Here is a 24,522-nt window from a genome sequence, read left to right as displayed (position 1 = left end):
CTTTACGCGGTCCCACATTCCGCATTTCCACGTTTACGCGGTGCCCTGCCAGAACCCAGGATGCTCACATTCGCGGTGGGTGTACCCTTTACACTGGTGAAGTATAATTTTTTTATTTAGCTCATAAAATTCATACAAATTATCCGGCCAGAATATAATTTACATTGCTGGAATTCTTACAATTTGATGATCATTTTGAATATAAACATCATATATTTTGCATTAGACATAAAATTTTTAGATATAATGTTTACTCTGAGTAAATATGTTATCTTTTGTGCAAAATATATGACATTTATATTCAAAATATTCCTGGTCTTACAAGGAATCCAGCAATGTCAATTATATTATCCTAACTTTAATCTGAGGTATTATTTAATACTAAATGTTAAAATCTAGTTTTTTCACCCACTCTTTCTCTTGAAGAGAGGGTTGGTGGGAGGTGGGGTGGAGGGTTGGGACGGACTGACCATCTGGCTCGTTGGAAGAGGGGGGAGGCAAGGTGGGGTACTTTGATTGACAGATAGTGTCGTGAAGAATATTTTTTTTTTTATTAACTGAAGATATTTGTTTTAGCTCATAAAATTCATACAAATTACCCGGCTAGAATATAATTTACATTGCTGGAATTCTTACAATTTGATGATCATTTTGAATATAAACATCATAGATTTTGCATTAGACATACAAATTTTAGATGTAATGTTTACAATGAGTAAATATGTTATCTTTTGTGAAAAATATATGACATTTATATTCAAAATATTCCTGGTCTTACAAGGAATCCAGCAATGTCAATTATATTATCCTAACTTTAGTTTGAGGTATTATTTATTACTATACCTGGTTTTCCCCCAAAAATTTCTCAGAGGGAAGAGCCAGGGAGTGTACTGTGAGAAGAGGGGGAGGGAGTGAGTCCATTATTTGAATGGACATTAACTTGGCGAACTGTATTTCTCTATTTCTCTTAAGTATTAATTGTGTGCATGTACCATCATAAAATTAAGATGTTATTTTTACTAGAACATAGGTATTGTGTTGGAAAAAGTGGAGTTTGGGGGTCAGCTGGTCTCTATTTCATTTAATCCCATATGTTATGTTATTCACTTTACGCGTTTCTCACTTTCCGCGGTACCCTGTGGGTTACATTAACCTCGTAAAGTGAGGGTTGACTGTATATATATATATATATATATATATATATATATATATATATATATATATATATATATATATATATATATATATATATATATATATATATATATATATATATACAGTCATGCGCCGGTTAACGTCCAACCGAACATCGATCGCATATACGTCCATGGCCCCCCCCCAAAAAACTTGACGCCTGCTGGACCACCACTCCATGACCCCCTGACGGAGACACGATGATCCTCCCCATGCTGGTCAGATATTATGTGTTAAAGGAATATGCTTCCTTACTTAGGTTTTTCTAAGCATTTGCCTACAGGTGAAATGTTAACCTACATCTATTAAGGATAAAATCTTTCACCTACAAACTGACAATAACACATTTGCTGTAATGAGAGATATCTAGTTGCCTCAACAATTGCAAGTTGCAATTTCAAAGTCTGTGGCATTACTAAAAATAGTAAAGTTTCTGGTGCACTTTAAGATTAAGAGAGAAAACGGAGGACTCAGGCGTCCTGATGTGAGAGAAAACGGACTCGTATGACGGGGGACCAAATAAAAATAGCATAGCTACATGTTTTGTGGACTACAGTATTAAGCGTACCCTTTTCATCACTTTGTAATAAACCTAGCCATGCCTACGTGTGTTTATGATATTTACCATAACATTATACAGTGGGGTATGCTATAACGAACGGATCCTACTACGAATATTCCTATAACGAACGGTTTTACCTATAAAATTGAGAATGCTATAACGAACGCAACTCCTACAACGAACGCGGATGAATACGGGACTATTTCGCCTGGCGCATGAATATTGTTGTACCGCGACCCACAACAAGAGCGTCAGGCGCCATCTTTGTCTCATTGTGTAGCCAGTGCACCACTGTTATTGTTGAAATTTCGTCTTTTGATGTGGAAATTCGCGTTATTTGTATAACTATTTTGTTATACAAGTATACAATTGTAACAATGAGTCGTCCAAAGCAAGTGAGAAAGCTAATAACCCTTGAAACTAAGAAAGAAATTATAAAGAAACGTGAGAATGGAAGAAGCATTGCGAAACTTAGTGATGAATATGGGATGGCTAAATCGACTATATGTACGATTTTGAAGAATAAAGAGGAGTTAAAAACTGTGCAAGTGGCTAAGGGAATCTTTAGACTTAGCAAAAGCAAAGTGTAATGTGATTGAAGAGATGGAAAATTTACTCTTAGTGTGGATAAAGGAGAAAGAAATGGCAGGTGGTAACATTAGTGAAGCTATAATTTGTGAGAAGGCCAGACAATTGTTTGAGGACCTTAAAGCCAAGACTCCCAGTGGAAGTGATAGTGATGTGCCAGTGTTTAGGGGTACCTGCATGCTGAATAACACTAAGGTAAGATAAAGTACCGCATTTTTTACATTTTCCACAGAATTTTTTCAGTGTTAAGTGGTTGTATTTGGGGGCCTGGAACGGATTAATCCTATAGCGAACGAATGCTATAACGAACGAGGTTCTGGAACCAATTACGTTCGTTATAGCATACCCCACTGTATATATATTTAGTGGGTATAAATGGTCTTAACATGGGTAACTTGGGGTTGGGTCTTCGGTGCCTGGAACCAATTAGAATAAATCCCTAGGTTCTGCACTTTCGTTATCGGCGGGGTCCCAATTAGGCACGATAACCAAGGGATGACTGTATATACTTGTGACACTGGCCAGTTGCTTCTGGTGTTATGGTACAGGGGTACCAAGTGACAGCACTAGGATCCCGCTTCCTCAATCAAGGAATAAACAATTAAAATTTAAATTGAAATAAAAAAAAACTTTCAAATAAATTACTATCTTACAAGAATCCTTTATCCAGGTCGTTTGGGTGGCAAATTATGAGAAGAGCTTAGTCACTCTTAAGTAATGATAAATAAACACGCAGGCCTTCAGCGCCAACTGTCAAATCTTATCTCAAATAAATAACAAACAAACACCAGACATTCTGTCACCTCACCTCCCCCCCCTCTTCCCACCACCCTCGTGTCCAGGATAAAAGATTGGTGATTTCTTTATGTTTATTTTATATAATATCTCAGACTAAAGTTAGGAGATTATAATTTGCATTGCTGGAATCCTTGCAAGACAGCCAATAATTTGAATATAAACATCATATATTTTGCTCAATAGATAAAAATTGTTGTACATTAGTGTACAGTACTGTACTACATTTTATAAAAAAGTTTTTCAACTGTATTTTTGGGTAGATTTACATAGATTTCTTAGTGCAAAGCTGGAGTGTACATGTACTAATTTGATTACAGTACTAAAAATTTTTTGTCTAGTGCAAATTATAGCATGTTTATATTCAAATTGATCAGTTTGTTACAAGAATCCCAGCTATGTTAATTATATTCATCCAGGTCATTTCACTGGCATTTTATAAGCTTAGTCACCTAAGAAATGATAAATATACACGCGTTAGACCTGGGCCTGTGCCAGCTGTCAAACGTACTACCTCCCCTCCCCCCACGCCCCCTCGCACCCTCTCTCTCCCCCATCTGCTGGCGTTGCTGGAATCCTTGTAAAACAGTGAATAATTTTAATATAATTGTCATGTATTTTGCACAAGAGATAAAAATTAATCACCTGTATCACATTACAGTAGTGATTTAAGAGTAAAAGTGTATATGTACAGTATATAGTATTCCACATACAGGTAGTTCTGCTATAACGCGATAATTGTGTTCTTGTAAAATATCGTGTTATAGAAAATCGCGTAATAGAAATAACAGGGCTTATGGAGAAAATAGGGTTAGGTGCAGATTACTCGAAATCGAAAAAATTTAGTAGTTAGCCTAACACAGTCTAAATAAATGTTACATTCATATCTAATAATGAAATCATACAGTAAATGTAACACTTTACTTGATGGGGGAGAAGGGTGATTTTGAGGTTGATAAAATCGAGCTTCTCTTCAAGTGTTATATCCTTTCTTTTACGATCATCACCGGGAATTCTATCACCAGAACGCTTCTTGTTGATATTCTTCTTTACTATATTCACAGTTAATACAGTACCACAAAATTAGAGAAATAGTAAGCAAAAATCGCGTTATAGCAAACAAGCGTTCGCGTTATACAAATATCGTTCCTAATTCATAAATCGCGTTAGAGCAAATTCGCGTTATCAAAACACGCGTTATAGCAGAACTCACTGTACACGTAAATATAAATAAAAAGTTTATGTGATGATCGGACAACGTCCATTTTGGTTAACATCACGTTTCCAAGAACGTATCTAGGACGTTAACCGGCACATGACTGTATATATATATACAGGTAGTCCCCGACTTACGACCACATGGAATTACGTCCATTGGTACTTACAACCTGCTCTGACCGTACGTCCGTCGGGTCATACGACCGCGGCAGTCGTGACCAAAAATATTTTCAAATGATGCGCGCATTTTTTATACCGAAAAGTTTCCGTCCGGGGCAAGAGGGTGGCACGTCTCGGGTCGCCTCGTGGGTACACTCACTCAGTGGAACTCTTAGTTTGTGTTTGGCTATCTTAACCTATACTGATCGCGCTGTGAACTTTCGTTATTATTGTATTTAATTGACTTCGTGTTTCCTTTTTCCTTGTGGTTATCAGCATATACCTGGATCACTCTCACCCACAGTGATTTACTTGCATATATATATATATATATATATATATATATATATATATATATATATATATATATATATATATATATATATATATATATATATATATATATATATATATATATACACACACACAGTATAGTCTTGATTTACGCGGTCAATTAAACCCGTGGAGGTCCGCATAAAACGAGAAACGCGTAAACAAAATAACAGAACATATGGGATTAACTGAAATAGAGACTGGGTCGACCCCAGACTACCCCTTTTTCCGACACAATACGTACGTTGTAGTAAAAATAATATCTTAATTTTATGATGGTATGCACATTGCACACACACATATTATATAAATTAAAAACTACACTACTGTGCAAATATAAAGGTGTTTAACACTTATGTTAGTAGAAGAGATAGGTCGGCACACGGGGATGGCGGCTGGTTCCGAGGCAGAAGGCAGATTAGTGGCCCTCCGGTGAACCACTATCACTATTCACAGAGGTTGTCAGGGCCTCCCTGACAAACCCCTCAAAGTCCATATCCTCACTGTCACTATCACTGACTTGGGCTGGCTGTGGTTGTGGTGGGTTGCGGGCGAAGAACTCGGTAATGTTACTTTGACGGCTAGCATTGATGTCGTCATACATCTGGATATACGGCTCCATAATTTTCGACAGAAGGTTATTAGACACTTCATCCCGATGATTGACTGTGTCTTTGTCAAGGATTAGCTTGATTTCCTCATCCAACTCGATGACTTATTCACATAACCATGGCTTGGTCCAGGTAGTTCAAGGTTTCTCGGGGGTGGTGGGGGTCCAGCGGAAGCCATTGTGAGGGGAATAGCGGGCACAAGAGAGAACTGTGTACGCGAAGACTGGCCCGGCTAGGTCAGCGACTTCTTCCCTCTGGTGGCAGGGCACATCATGTTACATTAGACCAATCACAGCTAGCGGCGGAGGGAGGTAAGGATGCGTGGCCCAATCACAGTCCGATACGTCATATGACGTCAGTGATAACATAAGAGCGACCTAATGCGCACCCTCCCTGCGCCGCTTCCCACGTAAATGATGGAATGTACCGCGTAACTAATAATTGCCGGTCTGGCCAGGTGCCGTTTAAATGACGAAACGCGTAAAGGAAAGGAAATCCGCGTAAATCCAGACTATACAGTCGGCCCTTAACATACGCGGGGGTTACGTAACAGAGATACCCGTATGTATCCGTATATACCTGTGTGTAGCTCGAGTTTTTAAGACCAAATTATTTGGCAAAAAATTGGGGGTCGACCTCTAAACGGGTAATAGTTTCATTAGGTTGAAAAATATTTACCAGTAACTACCAGCAAACAATGGAAACGATGCACCAACGCACCACCAGCTGTGAGTGTCGGTACAGTTGCCAGGGCAGATCTCTTGCGTCATCATAGCAAGCCCAAAGTAGCCAAATCCTAGGTATGGTAGCACAGGACGATGTAAAAACAAAGTATTCATTTATTAAAGTGTATTTATAGATACTGTACATAAATTTTTGTTCATTACATTTGAAACATCAATCTTTGTTAATTAAATTTGAAACAAAAGAAAACTACGATACCGTATTTTCATTAAAATATTACATCACAAGTATATTTTACCTTAACTGACTGAATGAATATATTCTCGGAAATAAACATGGAAATGTAATATTTTTGCTGGAATGACGTACATATTACAGTGGAAAGTGGGATAAAATCATGACGAAAACAACGACTTTCGCTTTCTTTCGTTGTTCAAAAGATTTTACCGTAATCGCTTTTCGAATGGTTTTCAGTTAAAAAACTGTTGTACTCGTACTGTATTTCAATAATATTCTATCCTATCATTAGCCTTATTATCCCACAATTGAAAACCATTCGAAAAGCAATTACGGTAACATCTTTTGAACGAAAGAAAGAGAAAGTCATTGCTTTCGGACTGCTTGGGGATTGGGTCGGTCCGGATTTTCGGATTTTCCGGATTCTCAGGCAGTACTTTTAAACTTCAAATTTAAGGAGGAATAAAGAAGAGATGAGCAGGTACATTTTGATAGTTTATTCATTAGCAAATATAGCATGCTTCATTTATCAAAATGAGCAGTTTTAAAGACAAAGCTGTGAATTCTAGAATTTTATTTTTTGCCTTTTTTTTATCATAAATTGTAGACTTTCCAATGTCGTATGTTTCCATTAGAACAGTATTGCTCACACCACGTTCTATTTTCTTAATTATTTCAAGTTTGTCACTCAATATCAACGTGTTCTTCTTTCTCTTCACACAACGAAGTTTATCTACTTTAGGAGCCATTATTATGGGCTTGTACAGTACTCTGTAAATGGAAACAGTAGGACTCAAAATTACATTCGTTGTAACAGTTTGATTGCTCGTTTTAAAGTGGCGACTGCGTGGTCGCTTGTTGTTGCTGTGCAGCTGTGGCACTCACGCATGCGCACATACACACAAAAGCCCGCTAAATTAAAAAAAAAAAAAAAGTTTGAGTTTTCGAAAAGTCCGGATTCTCGGGTGGTCCAGATTTCTGGCATCCGGATTTTTGGACTTTTACTGTATTATTTTTTAGGTGTGATGAGTGTTACATTAAGATAGAAAATATAATAATTTTTATTATAATCAAAAACTTTTTCTTTTGATTACAATAGAATCTCGAGTGTTGTCACTAATTGGTACCAATTTAGCACCTCGAAACTCAAAATCATGAAACTAGTGACGTTGAAATACAGCTACTCCTCGATTTACGACCTACTCAACTTATGACCACCCGGACATAAGACCACCTCAGTCGTACCAAAATTTTTTTATTACGTATTTTCAAGTCCCAGCGTTAGTGATTCTGCTGTGTACTGACAAAATTTTTTTTGTAATTCCCTTTAAATTGGCTGGCAAACTTAAAAGTGAGTTTTGTGGTGCTGAGAAGAAAAAGACACCCATTTTAGATTTTCTATGTATTATTTTCGCATTTTCGACTTACGACCTGGATTTGGGTCCCTAACCCCGTCGTAAATCGAGACTGACTGTACATGTAAATATGCCTAATCGGTTCCTCGGTCAGTCTCCTGAATCCCTCTATGACAACCTACAACCCACCCAGAAAATGACAATAATGTATTCACACACATTTATATTGTACATTTTGTTGATAACAATATTTATATACACTCATACTGAAGAATAACTTAACTCGACAGCTTGATGGGATCAGTGAAGTGCTTGACGGGTCTGGTTGATGGGTTCCGAGGCAGGGAGGGCTGGTTACTGCTTCCTCCCTGCTCCCTCCTCTACACCATGATCACCCTGTTCAACCTCAGCATCAAACCCCTCAAAATCTTGAGGTAGCTTTGATAAAATTCCCTCCGGTACATTTAGTTTTTTATAATTTTCGTCACTTATCACCTTAGTAACCGTTTGGGCAGTTGGTTTATCCAGTGTTAGTACAGGAGGAAACTGGGGACCAGGAAACCTGTGGTGTTTGGTAGTGTCACCCGAATAACACCCTTCCCACATGTGTCTGGGCCGAGGCTCGAACCCTTGACCTATTGGTGAGAGATATGCCTGTTGCCGCTGTACCTCCAACTCCTCTAAACAAAACATGTTGAACCAATGTGAAAAATGTATGATAATTTACCTCTATAAATCTTTCTATCTAAACTCAAAATTGTACATTTTCAGAATTAAAATTGCTGTACAGTAAGATCTTGTATTTCGCGAGTAATATAGACTGGAAAAATTGCGCCAAATTCAAATTTGCCAAATGCAAATACATAAACTAATGGAAAAAATATCAATATAGACTGGCCACTCTACATCAACCTCTGATTTTCCCATTTATAATCTCCAAATGATACAAATTCTGCCTTTATTGACCTGATTGTGTTTTCCGGAAACTAGGTTTTAGGCCTACCTCAAGTAACTTAATCACACGCTGCTTATCCTGCATCGAGTACTTGGCAAACATAACTCCCTTATGATAGTCCCGCTTCTCCTTTTCCTTATTTGGCCACTTAGTGGGTCTGTCCCACCAGCACCAGTAGGACCCCCAGTAGAGGTAGAGGCCATTATCTTGACTAGACAGGTGGTAGCACCACCCCAAAAAAGCACACAATAGCAGCCCGGATGATCGCTAGCATGGCGCGGGCTACAACGCAATAGTTGCGTTCTTGTAAACCTCTTTTACGTTCACCACCGACAATTCGATCACCAGAACGCTTCTTGGAAACATTTTTCTTACCTTGTCTTTCCATATTCATTACTAACACAACAAAATTGGAGAAAACAGCGAAAATCACGGAGCAATTGACAAAAAACGAGCAATTCAACTGATCACGTGATGTAAACAGAGAGTGCCGGTGTAAACCGTTATTAGTCCTCACTGCGAAACATTCTTTTTACTTATTCTTTTCATACAGTATTTATGGATAACAGCTAAATTTGCCCCCTCTCCCCCCAAAAAAATTAAATAAAATTTACAGAGTACCTCTCAAAAAACACTTCACAAATAAAAGATATGAATCAATTGAACATGTGATGTCGAACGTGAACTGTAAACATTGCATAACCCCATGCCACGCTTAAAACGTTGAGGATGGAATCATGTTATAGCCAACATTCGTATGCAAAAGTTTGCTTTTTACCAACAGCGTTCCCCTATTCATCAATCGCGTTACAACAAATTCGTCTTGACAAAACAAGCGTTGTAGCAGAAATGACTGTAACTAGTATGAGGGCTGTGACGTCATTCAAGACGGTGGCCAGCATTCAGCTTGCTGAATCTTTCGTTTAGTTGGCCGAATCTTACGTTCAGCTGGCTGGATCTCGCAAAACTCGCGATATTTTATGCCAAATATAAGACTTGGTTACATTAGGTAGTGCTCGCGAAATTAAAAAACGTGAAATGAAATCGCACAAAATATGAGATCTTACTGTATGTACAGTACAGTTATATCTCCGTTAGCTGGAACAATTGGTGCAGAGCACTTCCGGGAATGATAGATTTTCGGGTAACGTGATGACTCTCTCAAAGCCGTAAACATGTTCTCGGAAGTTCCAGAAAATGTGCCTTATTTTCATCTCTCAAACCTGGAAAAAGACTCCCCCATCCTCAGAATTTTCCAGGTATCGGGAAAATTTTCTCAGAATTTTCCAGAAAATTCCGGCTTTGGGAACGATTTTCCGAGAAAATTTCAATTTCAGCTATCTGAGAATTCCTAGATTCAACCTCGAGTTTATGAGTTTGACTACCATAAATTCCACACACTTCTGTCATCCACACGACCACACGAAGTGTGAGTCAGCTGGTCAGTCCGCAACCACACACATTTTAATGTATGGTAATAGATTGCTTAATATACGTTGGCTTGGTAAATTAATATTAGACACACGTATATAGTTTTATCATCTATTAAGTTCTTAATTTTCAATTGCACTATTTTATCGAATTACAATACAGTATTTGGTAGATGCACTGTTAGTTAAAAAAAAAGTAGCAACTTTGCATCAGTTGGCCAACCACACACACTGTGTTTGGAGAAATTTACTTTGCTTATTCATAAATTTTTATGGCACTTGATGCAGCTACTGAATTTGGGTATTTTAAAAAATACAAGCATGAAAACAATATGCTTGTATATATTATAAATACTATAAGTTATGGACTGTATCATGTGCCATAAATATTTGTAAGCAGGGTACATGTTACCACACAGCTCATATATATGTCTGAAAGGTATTATAGTTATCCACTAAACAAGCAGAAATGGAATGATAGAGGTGGTGATACACAACCCTCATATAATTTTTTAGAAGCTCATTATCTCTCTTTTTTCTCCTGATGGGGCGGGGGTGGAGGGGGGACCATGCTTTTGGCTTAACAATGCAAGTGAACCATCCCTCATGCATGGTAAAATGATCGTCTATCGTATTTCCTCTTCTTGACCCCCTTACGGTACTCTCACTCGTTAACCACGGTGACCGTCATCTTCACCCTCTCTGCGGCCGCTATTACCATCAGAACCACTCCTGACAATAACATCAAGCACCTCACTCATTGTTAACATGCTAGAATCTCGCAAAATGTAAGCAGAATGGGTTATATAATCTGAGATAACCATGCCACTTGCTGGCGCTCATTCAAACTAGCTGCCGTAAACAAACAAAGACAGCAGTTAACAAGTGGATAGCTTTTCCTAGACTCGGGAAACTGGTAATGAAAATCGCGAATCATGAGAGGCTGGAAATTTTTTAAGTATTGTACCGCAAAACTAAAACTCGCGATACTCAAGATCCAACTGTATAATTTATTAAAATTTCATGATTAAAATAACTGTATTATAATCAAGACAATCCTCTCAAAGAATATAAAAAATCATTCATGACTTCATCAGTGACCTCCACATGGGAAACTAGTTTATATTTTAAATCACTTACGAACTCTTTCCTTTGAAGGGGAATTTTACTGATAGATTTTTTTATTTGTAATTCTTTCTTCCAAGAAAACAACCCAGGATGAAGTTGCTGCCAAGAAGACAATTGTGGCCTTATGCACTTTATACTGTACTGTACAGTATCAGGGCTGTGGAGTCGAAGACAAAACCTTCGACTCCGACTCCTCAAATTTTTATGCTTCCGACTCCGACTCCGACTCCGACTCCTTGGCCTATTTGTAACAACTATTTCTACCATCCTAATTGTAATTTGTATGTTGTAACCTGCGTAGGTAAAAAGTAAAACACCGTGGCTATACTGCTACAGCTTTATTAATGATCTGGACGATATTTAAGAACTACAAAAAGATGATAGGCTTGACTTTCAAAGTTTCAATCAAAAGAAAAATAAATTTATTAAGAATTCAAGATATTAACTAGAAAACACCATTTACATGTATATCTAAAAGTTCGATCTCAGCATATGAATTTTGTTTAAGCTCATAATCTGATGTGGATCTAAATGATGATCCTACAATTCCTTTTAAAGTAAAGTTATATATTTATGTACATTAAAGAAATGAATACCTTATTAAGGAAAATGGATAAACCTTACATGATTAAGTTATTAAATTAAATTTGCCTTAATCTCACCAAAAACAGGTTGTAGCTAATTGTTTTGTAGCTGAGAGCCTCTGTGCAGTTTTCAACGAAACAAAATTTGATATAATTCAAAATTTCAAATGGTAAAGAAGAGACTATCGTCCAAAATTATAGTGCTATACTGTGCCTGCTACAATAAATTCATAATAATGCTTATAAAATGGAAATAAATTCTTTTAATAATTTAAGAAAATTAGTGGGATCAGTGGAATCACTGCAATGAATATGCCTGAGTTCATATATTTGTTCTTAGGAACAGAATAGCTTCAGTCAGATCTTCCTTCATGGAAGCCCTTAAATCTGATCTGATTATTTTCAGTGCAGAAAACAGTCTTTCTACACTGACCTGAGTGGGTGGCATTGCTGTCACAGCTCTAGCTACATATTTTACAATCTCTGGGTAAGCAGGTATGGCTTCTTCCACTGTCACTTTTGAAGACCGGTCAAATTTCTCCACTTCCATCAGTGCACCAAAGAAATCTTGCTGAAATCTCGTATTTTTAATGTCTACCGCTGCTGCGTTTTCACTCCGATGTCGCTTTACCTTTGCGAGTCGGAGTCGGAGTCTGGACAATTTTACCGACTCCGACTCCGACTCCACAAGCCGAAATTTCCTCCGACTCCGACTCCACAGCCCTGTACAGTATATAGTTTTTCAGCCTTTTTTTTTGTGTTAAAACCAATTACAGATAAAATAGATAGAAACTTAAACTTATTAAATATACATATAAACTAAAAGTAGGGTCGAGATATATCGCGAGATAGGGTCCAATGATGTTTGCTATATACTAAATCGCGATATATAATTACATGTAATCAATGGGGAAAATAGAGTTAGGTTCTGGAGGCCAAAAAAAGTGACTAAACTTGACTTAACGAGTTAATTTTCCTACTAACTAAAGCACCAATGAGCACTAGACTCGGGAACAACAGGCTATTTTAATATCAATATCAAGGAACACCAGACTCAGCAGCTGACGCACCATCCTGGGAACACCAGACTGGCAGCAGACGCCACACTGCCACCCTCACTTGACAATCCCACACCTACATAAATGAACACCAAAAATATTAGTTATAGTTTTAAATCTTTTCCATTAAGCTTTCCATTATCCTCACTTCACTTTTCACGTCACTAGCAACTCATTTACACTCACCTCAAAAGTCGTAATCTGCAGCAGAGTCGGCTGCTTTCTTGTCACTCACTCAGAAAGACTGAGCGGACGAGTGTGAATGCGTGAGTGAGCAGCCACGGTGGCGCCTCTGATGAGCAAATAACTCATTTGTTTGCCATGGCGGTACATTTGAAATATTTCCTGCCTGATTTCCCTCGCGAAATGAACAAATGTATCGCTACATATATTACAATTTTGTTAATTTGGTAGCCGCAACATAAAAAAATCTTTATATAAAGTCGCGATATATCCCGACCCTACTGTATTTCAATATCTCCTGATTTTCATGATATGGTGGAAATGTAGAATGATACAGACTTTATTAAAGAGGAAAGTAAATGTGAGGTTAGTATCTGATTATTCCTTGTCCTTTGTCATTCTTTTTGTTGACTATAAAAGCTTGTTTCTTGCAGGTCAAGTACTAGAGTCTGTCAATTTTGGTGCCTATTCTGGAAATTCTAAACCAGTGGATGATGAGAATGCCACAACAGAGGGCCCCGTTGCAAGCCCTCCTCCAAGTCACAGTCAACCTAGTAGTGTGAGTAGCAGTAATGGAATGGAGAATCCCCCAGGAGGCAGATCACTGGGACATTGGCCACTCGCATCTCACCGGCCATTCTTGCAACTGGTGCTTATGTGTTTAGATGGTCAGGATGATCAGTTATCTGAATTGCTTGAATCTCTGAGGACACAACTCACTCAGTCTCTCTTCTCACCCAAAGAGGTATGTCACATCTCTGTTCCCTTATCAGTAGGTAGCATCCATGAAATATAGAAAATCAGTTTTGTGTGTTTCATGGTTTTGTTATGTAATATTGTACAGCACTTGTAAAAAATAATTGTAGTTGAGGCTTTCTGTTTTTTCATGTTTTGTTTATAAGTTATAAATACTGTATAAATAATTATATCCTACCTTGGTTGACTCCTTGGTTTTATATTATTTATCAGTGGGAAACTGATCAGGCTTAATTGATTAATCAGGATCTCATTAATCAGGAAAAGCCTGGAGCCTTGCAAGTCACATTTCCTGAGGATGGAAGAAGTCGTCAGTTGATGTTGGAGGCTTTGAGTCTCCGTTTTGCCTTAGTGGGTGGCCTGTTTGACGTGATCACATCCTCTTACTCTAATTCTATCATCACTGAATGGGCTTTGCTCCTTGTTAACCTCATTATATTTGGAGTGATTGATCTGTCCAACAACAGGTGAGTTACAGTTAAATGTGTCCTATTTTTTTCAGACTTTTATCACATTAACATCGATCTTGAGTTGATTTCATCTTTATTGTTGCATTCTTTTTGGGGAAATATTACTTCATTTTTCTGGGGTATTAGCAGTGAGATTTTAAGTTCTTACAAAAGATTCCTCCATATAGATGAGATGAAGTTAATGAGGATGCACAAAGATTACCTTAATAAATTCACATAGTGGTTGTATGATAGCAAAGGAAAGACGGGGTGAGAGAGACAACTTTATCCCTATCATAAGGAATAAACTTGTCTCTCTGACCCTGTCTTTCCTTTGCTACCATACAACTATTCCTCCAAATGAATACGATTCATTAATTCACACACTGTACCTATTTTTTGGCTCCAAAGCATTTAAACTGAGCATTCACCTCACATGTGAACGATTCCAGCTGGATTACCAGCTGCAATGGAGAAATCGGTTCCCCTGTCCACTATTTATTGTATACAAGAGCAACTTTTTAATGTTTGGTTTTGCCTCTTTATTTTATTTATGTAACCTTCCTATCTATACAGTAGTACCCCGATTTACGCGGTCAATTGAACCCACAGGGTACCGCGTTAAGTGAAATCCGCGTAAATGGAACAACAGAACATATGGGATTAATTCCAATAGAGACTGGCCCGACCCCCAAACTCCACTTTTTCCGACACAATACCTATGTTGTAGTAAAAATAACATCTAAATTTTATGATGGTATGCTCACACAATTAATATTTAAGAGAAATACAGTCGCCGGGTTAATGTCCATTCAAATAATCGACTCAAATCCCCCCCCCCTCCTTCCCAGCTCACTGGCCCCTACCTCTCTGAGAAATGATTTGGTGAAACACTAGATTTTAACTTTTAGTAATAAATAATACCTCAGACTAAAGTTAGGAAAATATAATTGACATTTCTGGATTCCTTGCAGGTCAGGGAATATTTTGAATGTAAACTTCATATATTTTGCACAAAAGATAAAATACAGGTTGTACCTCTCTAGTCCGGCAACCTCGGGACCTGACCGGTGCCGGACCATGGAAATTCACCCTTTTCCTGGATAGATAGTGACTTGTGCTTAAGCCTGTAAGCACTAGCACCACTTTCTCTGCATCATGGTCTCTTTGAAGACATATTGAAGGGTTAAATGTCGTATAGTAGCTTCTCAAATTTTGCGAGTTTTTAATTCTTAACGTATTTTATTGGAACACACAAAAAATAAATAAATAAAAATTTTGACGGCGGAAACTTGAATTTCGACGGGTTTGAATGGCCCGCCAACGTGCAGACGACGTGCATAATCGTGTAAACAGCGTCATTTCTCTTATGTACAAAAGATTCATTATTGTTTATTACTGAATGTCGTTTTTATTGAATTAATGTTTATGTGTGCAAAGTGAGCAATACAATTCATTAATAATACGTAGAATATTAAAACACACGAGGAAATGACACAGCATTGTATTCGTTGATTACAAAACCAGTGACTGACTGGTTCTACATATAAAACTGAAGAAAATAAGACCTTGGTTGTAGCTGTAGTAAAATTAATATGGTTGTTTTAAGTAATGTTATTTAATGTTAATAAATGGAACAATAGAAGTAGCTAACGATAATGGTAAAGAAAAAAGAGAGATCGCATATGTAAGTGCGCATGCGCACACGTGAAAACATATCATCATTACTTTACATAAGAATATGAAAGCAACACTTATTTACTGTTCATATATATTTTAATTAATGTTTCTGAATTTGTTTTTATTGAATTAATGTACGTGTGTGCAAAATTAACAATACAATTTATTAATAATACGTGGAATATTAGAGGAGACGAGACGGCTGCCGGCATTGTTTATGTTAAAGCTTACGAAACCAGTGCTGATTGGTTCTACATATAAAACTGAAGAAAATAAGACCCTGAGTTTAGCTGTAGTAAAATTAATGTAAAAAAATGAATATGGTTGCTTGAAGTACCTGTAATGTTATTTAATGTTAATAAATGGAACAATATAAGTAGCTAACCATTAATGGTGAAAAAAAAAGTGAGACTGCTCGTATGTAAGTGCGCACATGTGAAAATATATCGTCATTACTCTACATAAGAATATGAAAGCAACACTTATTTACTGCTCATATATATTGAAGGGTTAAATGTTGTACTCTGTATAGACAAGCAGAGAGAGAGAAAGAGAGAGAGAGAGAGCAGCCGAACTGCCGGATGTAAACAAACCTTAATTTTCCGCGGCTTTTTTTTTTTAAGGGGATTAGCCCACCCGGGAATAGGTCACTCACCCACATTAGGGCCTGAGGGGCAAAAATTTAATACTCCTGTAATAATAATAATTCAGATAAAAAATAAAAATAAAAAAAAGCTGCCTATCTACCTATTGGACAAACTAAAATCGTTCCGGACCACGGGAGTTTCTGGACCACAGAATGCCGGACTAGAGAGGTACAACCTGTACTTGCTTTGTGTAAACCAAATTATTACATTACATCTAAAATTTGTATGTCTAATGCAAAATCCATGATGTTTATATTCAAAATGATCATCATATTGTAAGAATTCCAGCAATGCAAATTATATTCTGGTCCAGTAATTTGTATGAATTTTATGAGCTAAAACAAATATCAGTTAATAAAAAAAAAATATATTCTTCACGACACTATCTGTCAATCAAAGTACCCCAACTTGCCTCCCCCCCTCTTCCAACCGCGCCAGATGGTCGGTCGGTCCCAACCCTCCCCCCCACCCCCCACCTTCCCTCCCTACCAGAGAAATGTTGGGTGAAAAACTAATTTTAACTTTTAGTAACAAATAACACCTCAGACTTAAGTTAGGATAATATAATTGACATTGCTGGATTCCTTGTAAGACCAGGAACATTTTAAATATAAATGTCATATATTTTGCACAAAAGATAACATATTTACTCAGAGTAAACATTACATCTAAAATTTGTATGTCTAATGCAAAATCCATGATGTTTATATTCAAAATGATCATCAAATTGTAAGAATTCCAGCAATGTAAATTATATTCTGACCGGGTAATTTGTATGAATTTTATGAGCTAAAACAAATATCATCAGTTAATAAAAAAAAATATATATTCTTCACACCGTGCCAGATGGTCGGTTGGTCCCTCCCTCCCCCCCACCCCCCACCAACCCTCCCTACCAGATAAATGTGTGGGAAAACCAGAATATTTACCTTTTTAGTAATAAATAATACCTCAGACTAAAGTTAGGATAATATAATTGACATTGCTGGATTCCTTGTAAGACCAGGAATATTTTGAATATAAATGTCATATATTTTGCACAAAAGATAACATATTTACTCAGAGTAAACTTTACATCTAAAATTTGTATGTCTAATGCAAAATCTATGATGTTTATATTCAAAATGATCATCAAATTGTAAGAATTCCAGCAATGTAAATTATATTCTGGCCGGGTAATTTGTATGAATTTTATGAGCTAAATAAAAATAAATAAAAATTATACTTCACGCGTATATTGGTAGATGAACCTCGTAAAGTGAAAGTTCGGTTCTGGCGAGGCACCGCGTATATGAGAAATCGCGTAAAGTGAAACCGCGTAAAGCGGGGTACAACTGTATCTCTTTTCTTTATTTTCTAATTCATTTCTCAAAGTATTTCTTTCTTTCAGTACTCACTTATTTGTTTATTTCCTCTTACTTACTCTTATTCGCAGATTTACTTAGTTATATTCTGCTTTGTGGGTTAACCTGAGCCACATTCTTGTCTATTCTTACACATTTGTGTAAATGCTGTACTTGCATCTTAGAGCTGCCACCACCCAGGCTTTCTTTAGAATATAACATAGACAATGAACCTCTCAATTAAATTGGTAGCATGGTATGCACAAGAGGTTAGGCACGTGAGTTATCAAGTGTATTTTCAGGGATGGCTTTTGTTAGAAGGAATGAGCGGTGATACACACATTATACTGAATCGTCATTTATTAAAATCATACCTGAATACTGTGACAATTTGAACCTTCACTCACAGCAGTAAAACTTAGGTTCAATTACTGATTACATTACTGTAACACACACACAAAATAGAACTAATCACTAGATCTTATTTTATAAATAGCAAAAATAGATATTCAGTTATCATTCACAACATTCAATAATTATACCTCCTTAAGGGTATTATTACACAACAGTGATGGTCACTCTAAAACTTGTCAATAACACAGAGTGATGGTATTATAGCACCATGCTATTACTTGATTAACAAACAGGAAAACATCCACCAGCACATATCAGCTGTGAGTACAGCTGGTTCACTCACATACATAACAAACTCTGATGCTGGTCATAGTAATATTTCTGGTCTCACTACTCAACCTGGGGCAATTGTATTCCCAATAACCTATCCATAATATTGTAGACAATAATCATTAGCACATACAGTTAGGATGAGTACACTAGGCCTATACCGCTGATATTGAAAACAATGCTGCTCGGTTACACTACGGAGCTGCGGTAGGAATCTGTGCTCTAGAGCTCTCACTCTCCCTTGACTGGCTCTCTGGGCTCGTGATGCACTCTGATCTTAATCCCGTTGTATTAAAAAAATCCTGCCTCAGACATCTTACCTGCAGGCGGCTACCAATACTTGATAGCGGCAACAACACACACAGTGCCTGTTAGGCGAGGGAGGGGCATAAAGAGGTAACAAAAGTCAAAATACAAAAATGTCACAAAACACATTAGGCAAGGGAATGAATAGATCATTCAACACAGAAGGCGCTCAGTTATGTTACAGTATCATTTGATTCATAAGACATTCAACTATGTTAAAACAGGAACACTGATATTTTCAACAAAGTTCATCTGAGTTAATTTCACGTAATATGGCGGTGTGGCACTACACTATGTACATACCTGTTAGGCAAGGGAGGAGCTTCAAGAGGTGACTGTTCGTCTCCCGTACATCAGTCGTATGCGCTACGAGTCCACAACAAGAACTTGCGTACATATTAATTTTCTCAGTTGCGGGACACATTGAGCTTTGAGAATCAGTGTCATGGATCAGATAAATTTTTTTAAGATTAATGCTTACAATATTATCAGCGTTAAAGTTTGCAATGCAATAATTAAATTGACATAACTACTGAGACTGGCAATCACATTTCATGCTGCGTCGACTTGAAAAGGAACAAGGAACTTTCATTCTCAAGTCGTTATATTGCAGGCAGTGAGCAGTTGACAGGTTTCTCTCAAATGATTAATGACATTCTTAAATACAAAACTGACAATAATTTCATTACAGTCATCAGATTCTCTGATAGCTGTGAATCAAAACAATCTGACTTCAATGGTGAATAGAAATCTTGTATGTCTCACTAGGCAATGACAGGATCCTCACTCTATTGGAAAATCTAACACTCGACTTACTTGACAATTTCCCTTAAAGTAAATACACTTGAAGCTTTAAACATCATTCACAATGGATCTTGATTGTTTTAGCTTTCAACAGGTATATACTAGGGATACTAGAGATTCTGAGCGATAGAGAAAACGTATGTCTCAGTTTGAGTACTGAAGCAGACAACAAAACGGACGTCTCAGTTAGATGACTCAAGAAATAATTTATAACTACATGTTTTATGGGCTGTTGAGCATAATATGAATCATTTGATTTTACATTAACTAACATGTATGACTGTGGTCAGTACAATTGCAGTGTTACCATTAATATATGTTCACAATGAGAAACACTTGCTGATAGTGTAGATTGCTAAGATTCATAGGATCAATTGATCTGCCAAGTCACCCTGCAATGTATCTTTAAACCTCTCCCAAAAAAATTATTTTCTCCTCTCCCTCACCTGAAGAATGCTTCTCTCTGTAACTGTCTGCATTTGTTTCTCTCTGTCTGTGAACAGACTCTTGTTTTGATCTCCTGAAATCCTGAAAAAAAATACATGTATGAAATATTCTGTTTGTTCTTCAAATATAACTGAAAGAAATGATGGAGGGAAAGTGGTTACACGTAAATGGAGTAGAATTGTAAGGCACTGCAGAGGGATGAGAGCATTTGGAGAAAGTACAGTATGTTTAGAAAATTCATTGAAGGTGTGTGGATGCAAAAGACTAGGATTAAAAAAGAAGAGGAAATGGTGAAATGAGAGTTTGGCTGTGGTGGTTAAGAAGAAAAGAAAGGTATATGAAAGTTAGGTGCAAGTAAGAAATAATGAACACTACAGTAAGTTCCCATTGAATGAAAGGGTTAGGTTCAACTAAAATGCTTTTGTTAGGTGGATTATGTTCATCGAAACCATTTTTCCCACATAAATTAACGTAATAAGGGGAGGTAGGAGGTAGTGGTGGTGGTGAGGAGATGATGCGTCAGTCGGTTTGTTTGGTAACACTGGCTGCAGCACTGCCAGACACAATTGAACAGCTGATGTCTACCCACAAAATTGAGTGTAACTATAAATGAACAACTTCATATTCCTTCTACATTACATTACATAAATTTTAAATTCTGGAGGGAGAATAACAAATAAACAATGTACAGTATTGTACAATATTGTACTATCCTGATTGACAGTTATAGAATGAGTGAGAGAGGCAGTTTTGATGAGAGCAGTGGGTGGGAGGGAGGGAGGAAGGTGAAATTATGATTTAGGTGGTGATAGAAGAGGTAGTGGTGGTGATCATGGAGCTGGTGGTGAGAAAGGTGGGGGTGACTTACCTTTCTTAATAGAAGAACATTCTTTCATTAATCGGTAAATGGGTAGTAAAAACTTGTTTTTGTTATGGTGTGGATTTGTTCAACGGATTAATGTTCAATGGAAACTTACTGTATAATACACTACAGGTACATGGGAATAGGAAAAATAATTGTGAATGAATGTTGGGGAGAAAATGTTGTCAAAACATATTAACACATTGAGAATGCAAGCTATTCTTAAAAGTGGGTGAGCGATCATTTGAGTGTGTGTGCATACTAGTGACAGATTTGGAAAAAAATTAGGAAACTGAAAATTTAAAAAGATTGTTTCTTAAGTTTTGATTGGTCATAGTACACTAGATATTCCAGTGGTGTGATACCCCAGTGGGGTGGGTGGCAGCATGTTATAATGCACTGTGGTGTGTGTTGTGGTGTTGTGAAGGCCAAAAAACAAATAAGAGGAAAAAATACTGAAACCATTAATTTCTTCACAGTGAACTCTTCAACACGGTTTTAGACATGTTGGCAACACTGATTCATTCCACTTTAATGTCTGATGGACCATCCGAGTCTCGTGAGGAGAACAGAAGACATTATTATAATCTCGTCAAAAAAATTAAGAAGGTAAGAAATTGTAAAACTGGTAAAGTTGAAAAACTTTTATTTATAACTCTTACTATATTTCTCAGCCCTATTTATAAAACCTCAATCTAAATTTCATTATCATTTACCACCCAGTTTTCATTCTGCCATCACTTAAATCAAAATAACTACAAAGTTGGATGCAAGTCAAGTTGTTGTTGGCCATATTTCATGAAAAGGCTTTTTGGACTTTAATTGCATGTACACACGGTAAATAAAAGTATCTGTCCAGAAGGGTCCGATGAATTTCAAAATTATCACAGTGACTTGTGTTGTCTCGGAAGTGTTATCAAAATTCTTCATCTGTGGTGTCATATTGTTTCTCACTAAGTATAGATAGATATCCACCCAATACTCTCATTCATTTTGGAGTCATCAGATCTGTTTTCCGGTGGAAAATCTGACTGAGTACGATGGTATTGCCATCTTCTGAGGATTGAGAATTGTTTGCCCATTGTGATAGCCCCTTTTTAGTGCTTATAATTTGTTGACCAAAGAAATCTGGGAAGAGATTTTTAAAAATGTGTGACCCCCCTCAGAAAAAGGGTGGGGGGACAAGGAAATGATCTGATGAAGAAATTCATAGGATTAAATTGTATAGCATTGGAATATGATTATCACACTTCCTCAGTGGTAAAGGCAGGGGAGGAAGGCTGTTGGAAGAAGATTGATGGAGGTAGAGAGGTGGAGGAGGAAGAGTGGTAAAGGTGGAAGGGGAGGGATGATGGTATAGGAGGGAGGGGAGGGTGGGTGATGGATAATAAAAACTGCAGCTCCATTACCTGGTTACACAATCATGCATTTCTATTCTTATCATATTTTAGGAGTGTTTCAACACTTGACAGTATTAAAAATACACAACATTCATTTATAAAATACTGTATCTGGGAGAAATAAAATTTAAGTTACTGGTCAGTGTGAAATTCTGGCAGTTCTTTGTACAGGACTGTGATGTAAAAAATTTAAGCTATTACATTTCTCTTTTAGGAAGTGGGAGAACGTAATAATGTGTCTCTACGCTTGGTACGCCAGCTTATTCCACTACCGAAGTTGCAGGCAGAGGTTATTACCCTTGAGCCCTGGGGATCTGTGACAGACACGAAGGGCAACCGCCTTCAGGAATTTGACAAAGACAAAAAGCATGTAAGTATTGAAGAATTAATATGTCTGTGCATGCCTATTTGTGGGTGTAAGCTTGCACACTTGTATATATAACCACAGGTAATCCTTGGTTGATACACATTTGCTCAACACAAGTTTATTTTGATACAATTCACCAATTTGGAAAAACTTTCAAGAGAGAGAATCTGTTTCTGGTTTAATAAGATTTAATAGATAAACATATTCTGTATATATCCTGGATGAAATTTCCTTGTTGCATTCCCATTACAGTTCTTAGATCTGCCCCGCATCCATGTCATACTGACTTCCTAAACTCTTTTTTATTCAAAAGTGATACCCCTTGTAATCATGAGTGGAAAATGAGCAATAAATGACAAGGGTGCTTTTCAGTGGTAATTGAATATCATAAATTTAAAATGCACAAGTCACAAGTGATTACAAGGATACATAAATAGGGTATAAGAAAATGGTAATAATGATAGTTTCATTACAAGGCATGCAGTTATAGGTACAGTACAGTTTGTACTGTACGTGTAGCTGCTCCATTGCCATTACTGTACACATAGTATGATGGAGCTTTTGACTCACCAACACACCAAGCATATAGCCACTCTCCACTAAGACTCTGACTCTGACCAAAAAATGAAAGAAATAAATGGATTAGGATATATAAAAATAATGGTAATTATAAATTCCATCGCACCACACTTTAACTTGCACACTTCATCACCCATCTTGTTGCACACTTTAAATCTGAAACTGCACACATTGTTGAATGCTATGGACTTGAATTTGGGATATTTGAGCTTTAACTGTATTGATTTCACCTTAAATATTTTTTTATCACTATAACCAAGGAATATCTGTTATTCATGAATTTTATAAGCACATGTATTTCTCTGTTTCCTCTTCTTCTCTTTTAAATATTTATTAGTTTCTGCTTCCTTCTACATTGTTCATAGTATATTATGAATCAAGCATCATGTTAATCTCATTTTCTTGTTTTTGTATCACTCAGTCATTTGTTACACCCATGTAATATCCAGAGTATCTGGCTAGTGTTCATACAGTACTAGCTGATGGTGGCAGATTGCTATCAAAATGGAGGACTGGGTTTTTCTCCAAGTCCTTGCACTCTCAACAATGAATGAGTACCCATGTGGTGTGCTTGCCAATGGTGGATCAACCCATCTGAGGACCAGCATTTTACCAAGGGGTTAGGGTAACTCACTAGCTGCTGAATGTAATGAATCAAGAGATCAGCATCTGTCCAGCCACCCTGCTACTTAACAGGAAAAGTCTCTTATGCATGGAACAATAATTAACTAAATAAAATAGTTACTCTCATACCAGTCTTAGTACTGCCCTTTAGGATGCTGTTTCATTATAGAGATCATTGTCCTAGAGAAAATATTTACAAAAACAACAAAAACAAATTTTAGGAAATTCATTAACACTTAAATAAGTTACAAGTGATAACATGCAGTGCTCGCTGAGGACGTGCACCATTGCCAGTGAGCAACATGTGCACTGAACCAATCTGTGCACATCTCCAGTTTTGAATACTGCCTGGCAAATTGTTTACTCTACTTTGGTCCCTCTTTTTTTACCTTATTTTTATGTGCTCATGTAAGCTTCTTCGACCCATAATATCTGGTAAAAGTCCTGCACGTGTTATTTATGGAACTATGACAAATGTATTAGGGAAAACATCACTTTTA

The 24,522-nt window shown here is 37.0% G+C and overlaps 1 protein-coding gene across 1 annotated transcript in view; it reads left to right on the top strand.

Annotated features, from left to right (window-relative positions):
• LOC121858309 (mediator of RNA polymerase II transcription subunit 12-like protein) overlaps window positions 1–24,522 on the top strand; it is a gene marked incomplete at its 3' end in the record, with an annotated part of 265,779 nt that overhangs the window by 186,363 nt on the left and 54,894 nt on the right. Inside the window, 4 exon segments of the mRNA XM_042354642.1 lie at window positions 13,509–13,819; window positions 14,077–14,297; window positions 21,532–21,661; window positions 22,667–22,822. Coding sequence (XP_042210576.1) covers window positions 13,509–13,819; window positions 14,077–14,297; window positions 21,532–21,661; window positions 22,667–22,822 — 818 coding nt within the window.

The sequence above is a fragment of the Homarus americanus genome, unplaced genomic scaffold (genome assembly GCF_018991925.1).
Source record: "Homarus americanus isolate GMGI-L3 unplaced genomic scaffold, GMGI_Hamer_2.0 scaffold57980, whole genome shotgun sequence".
In the NCBI taxonomy this organism is placed as follows: Eukaryota; Metazoa; Arthropoda; class Malacostraca; order Decapoda; family Nephropidae; genus Homarus; species Homarus americanus.
This window is presented reverse-complemented; position numbering and strand designations above follow the sequence as displayed.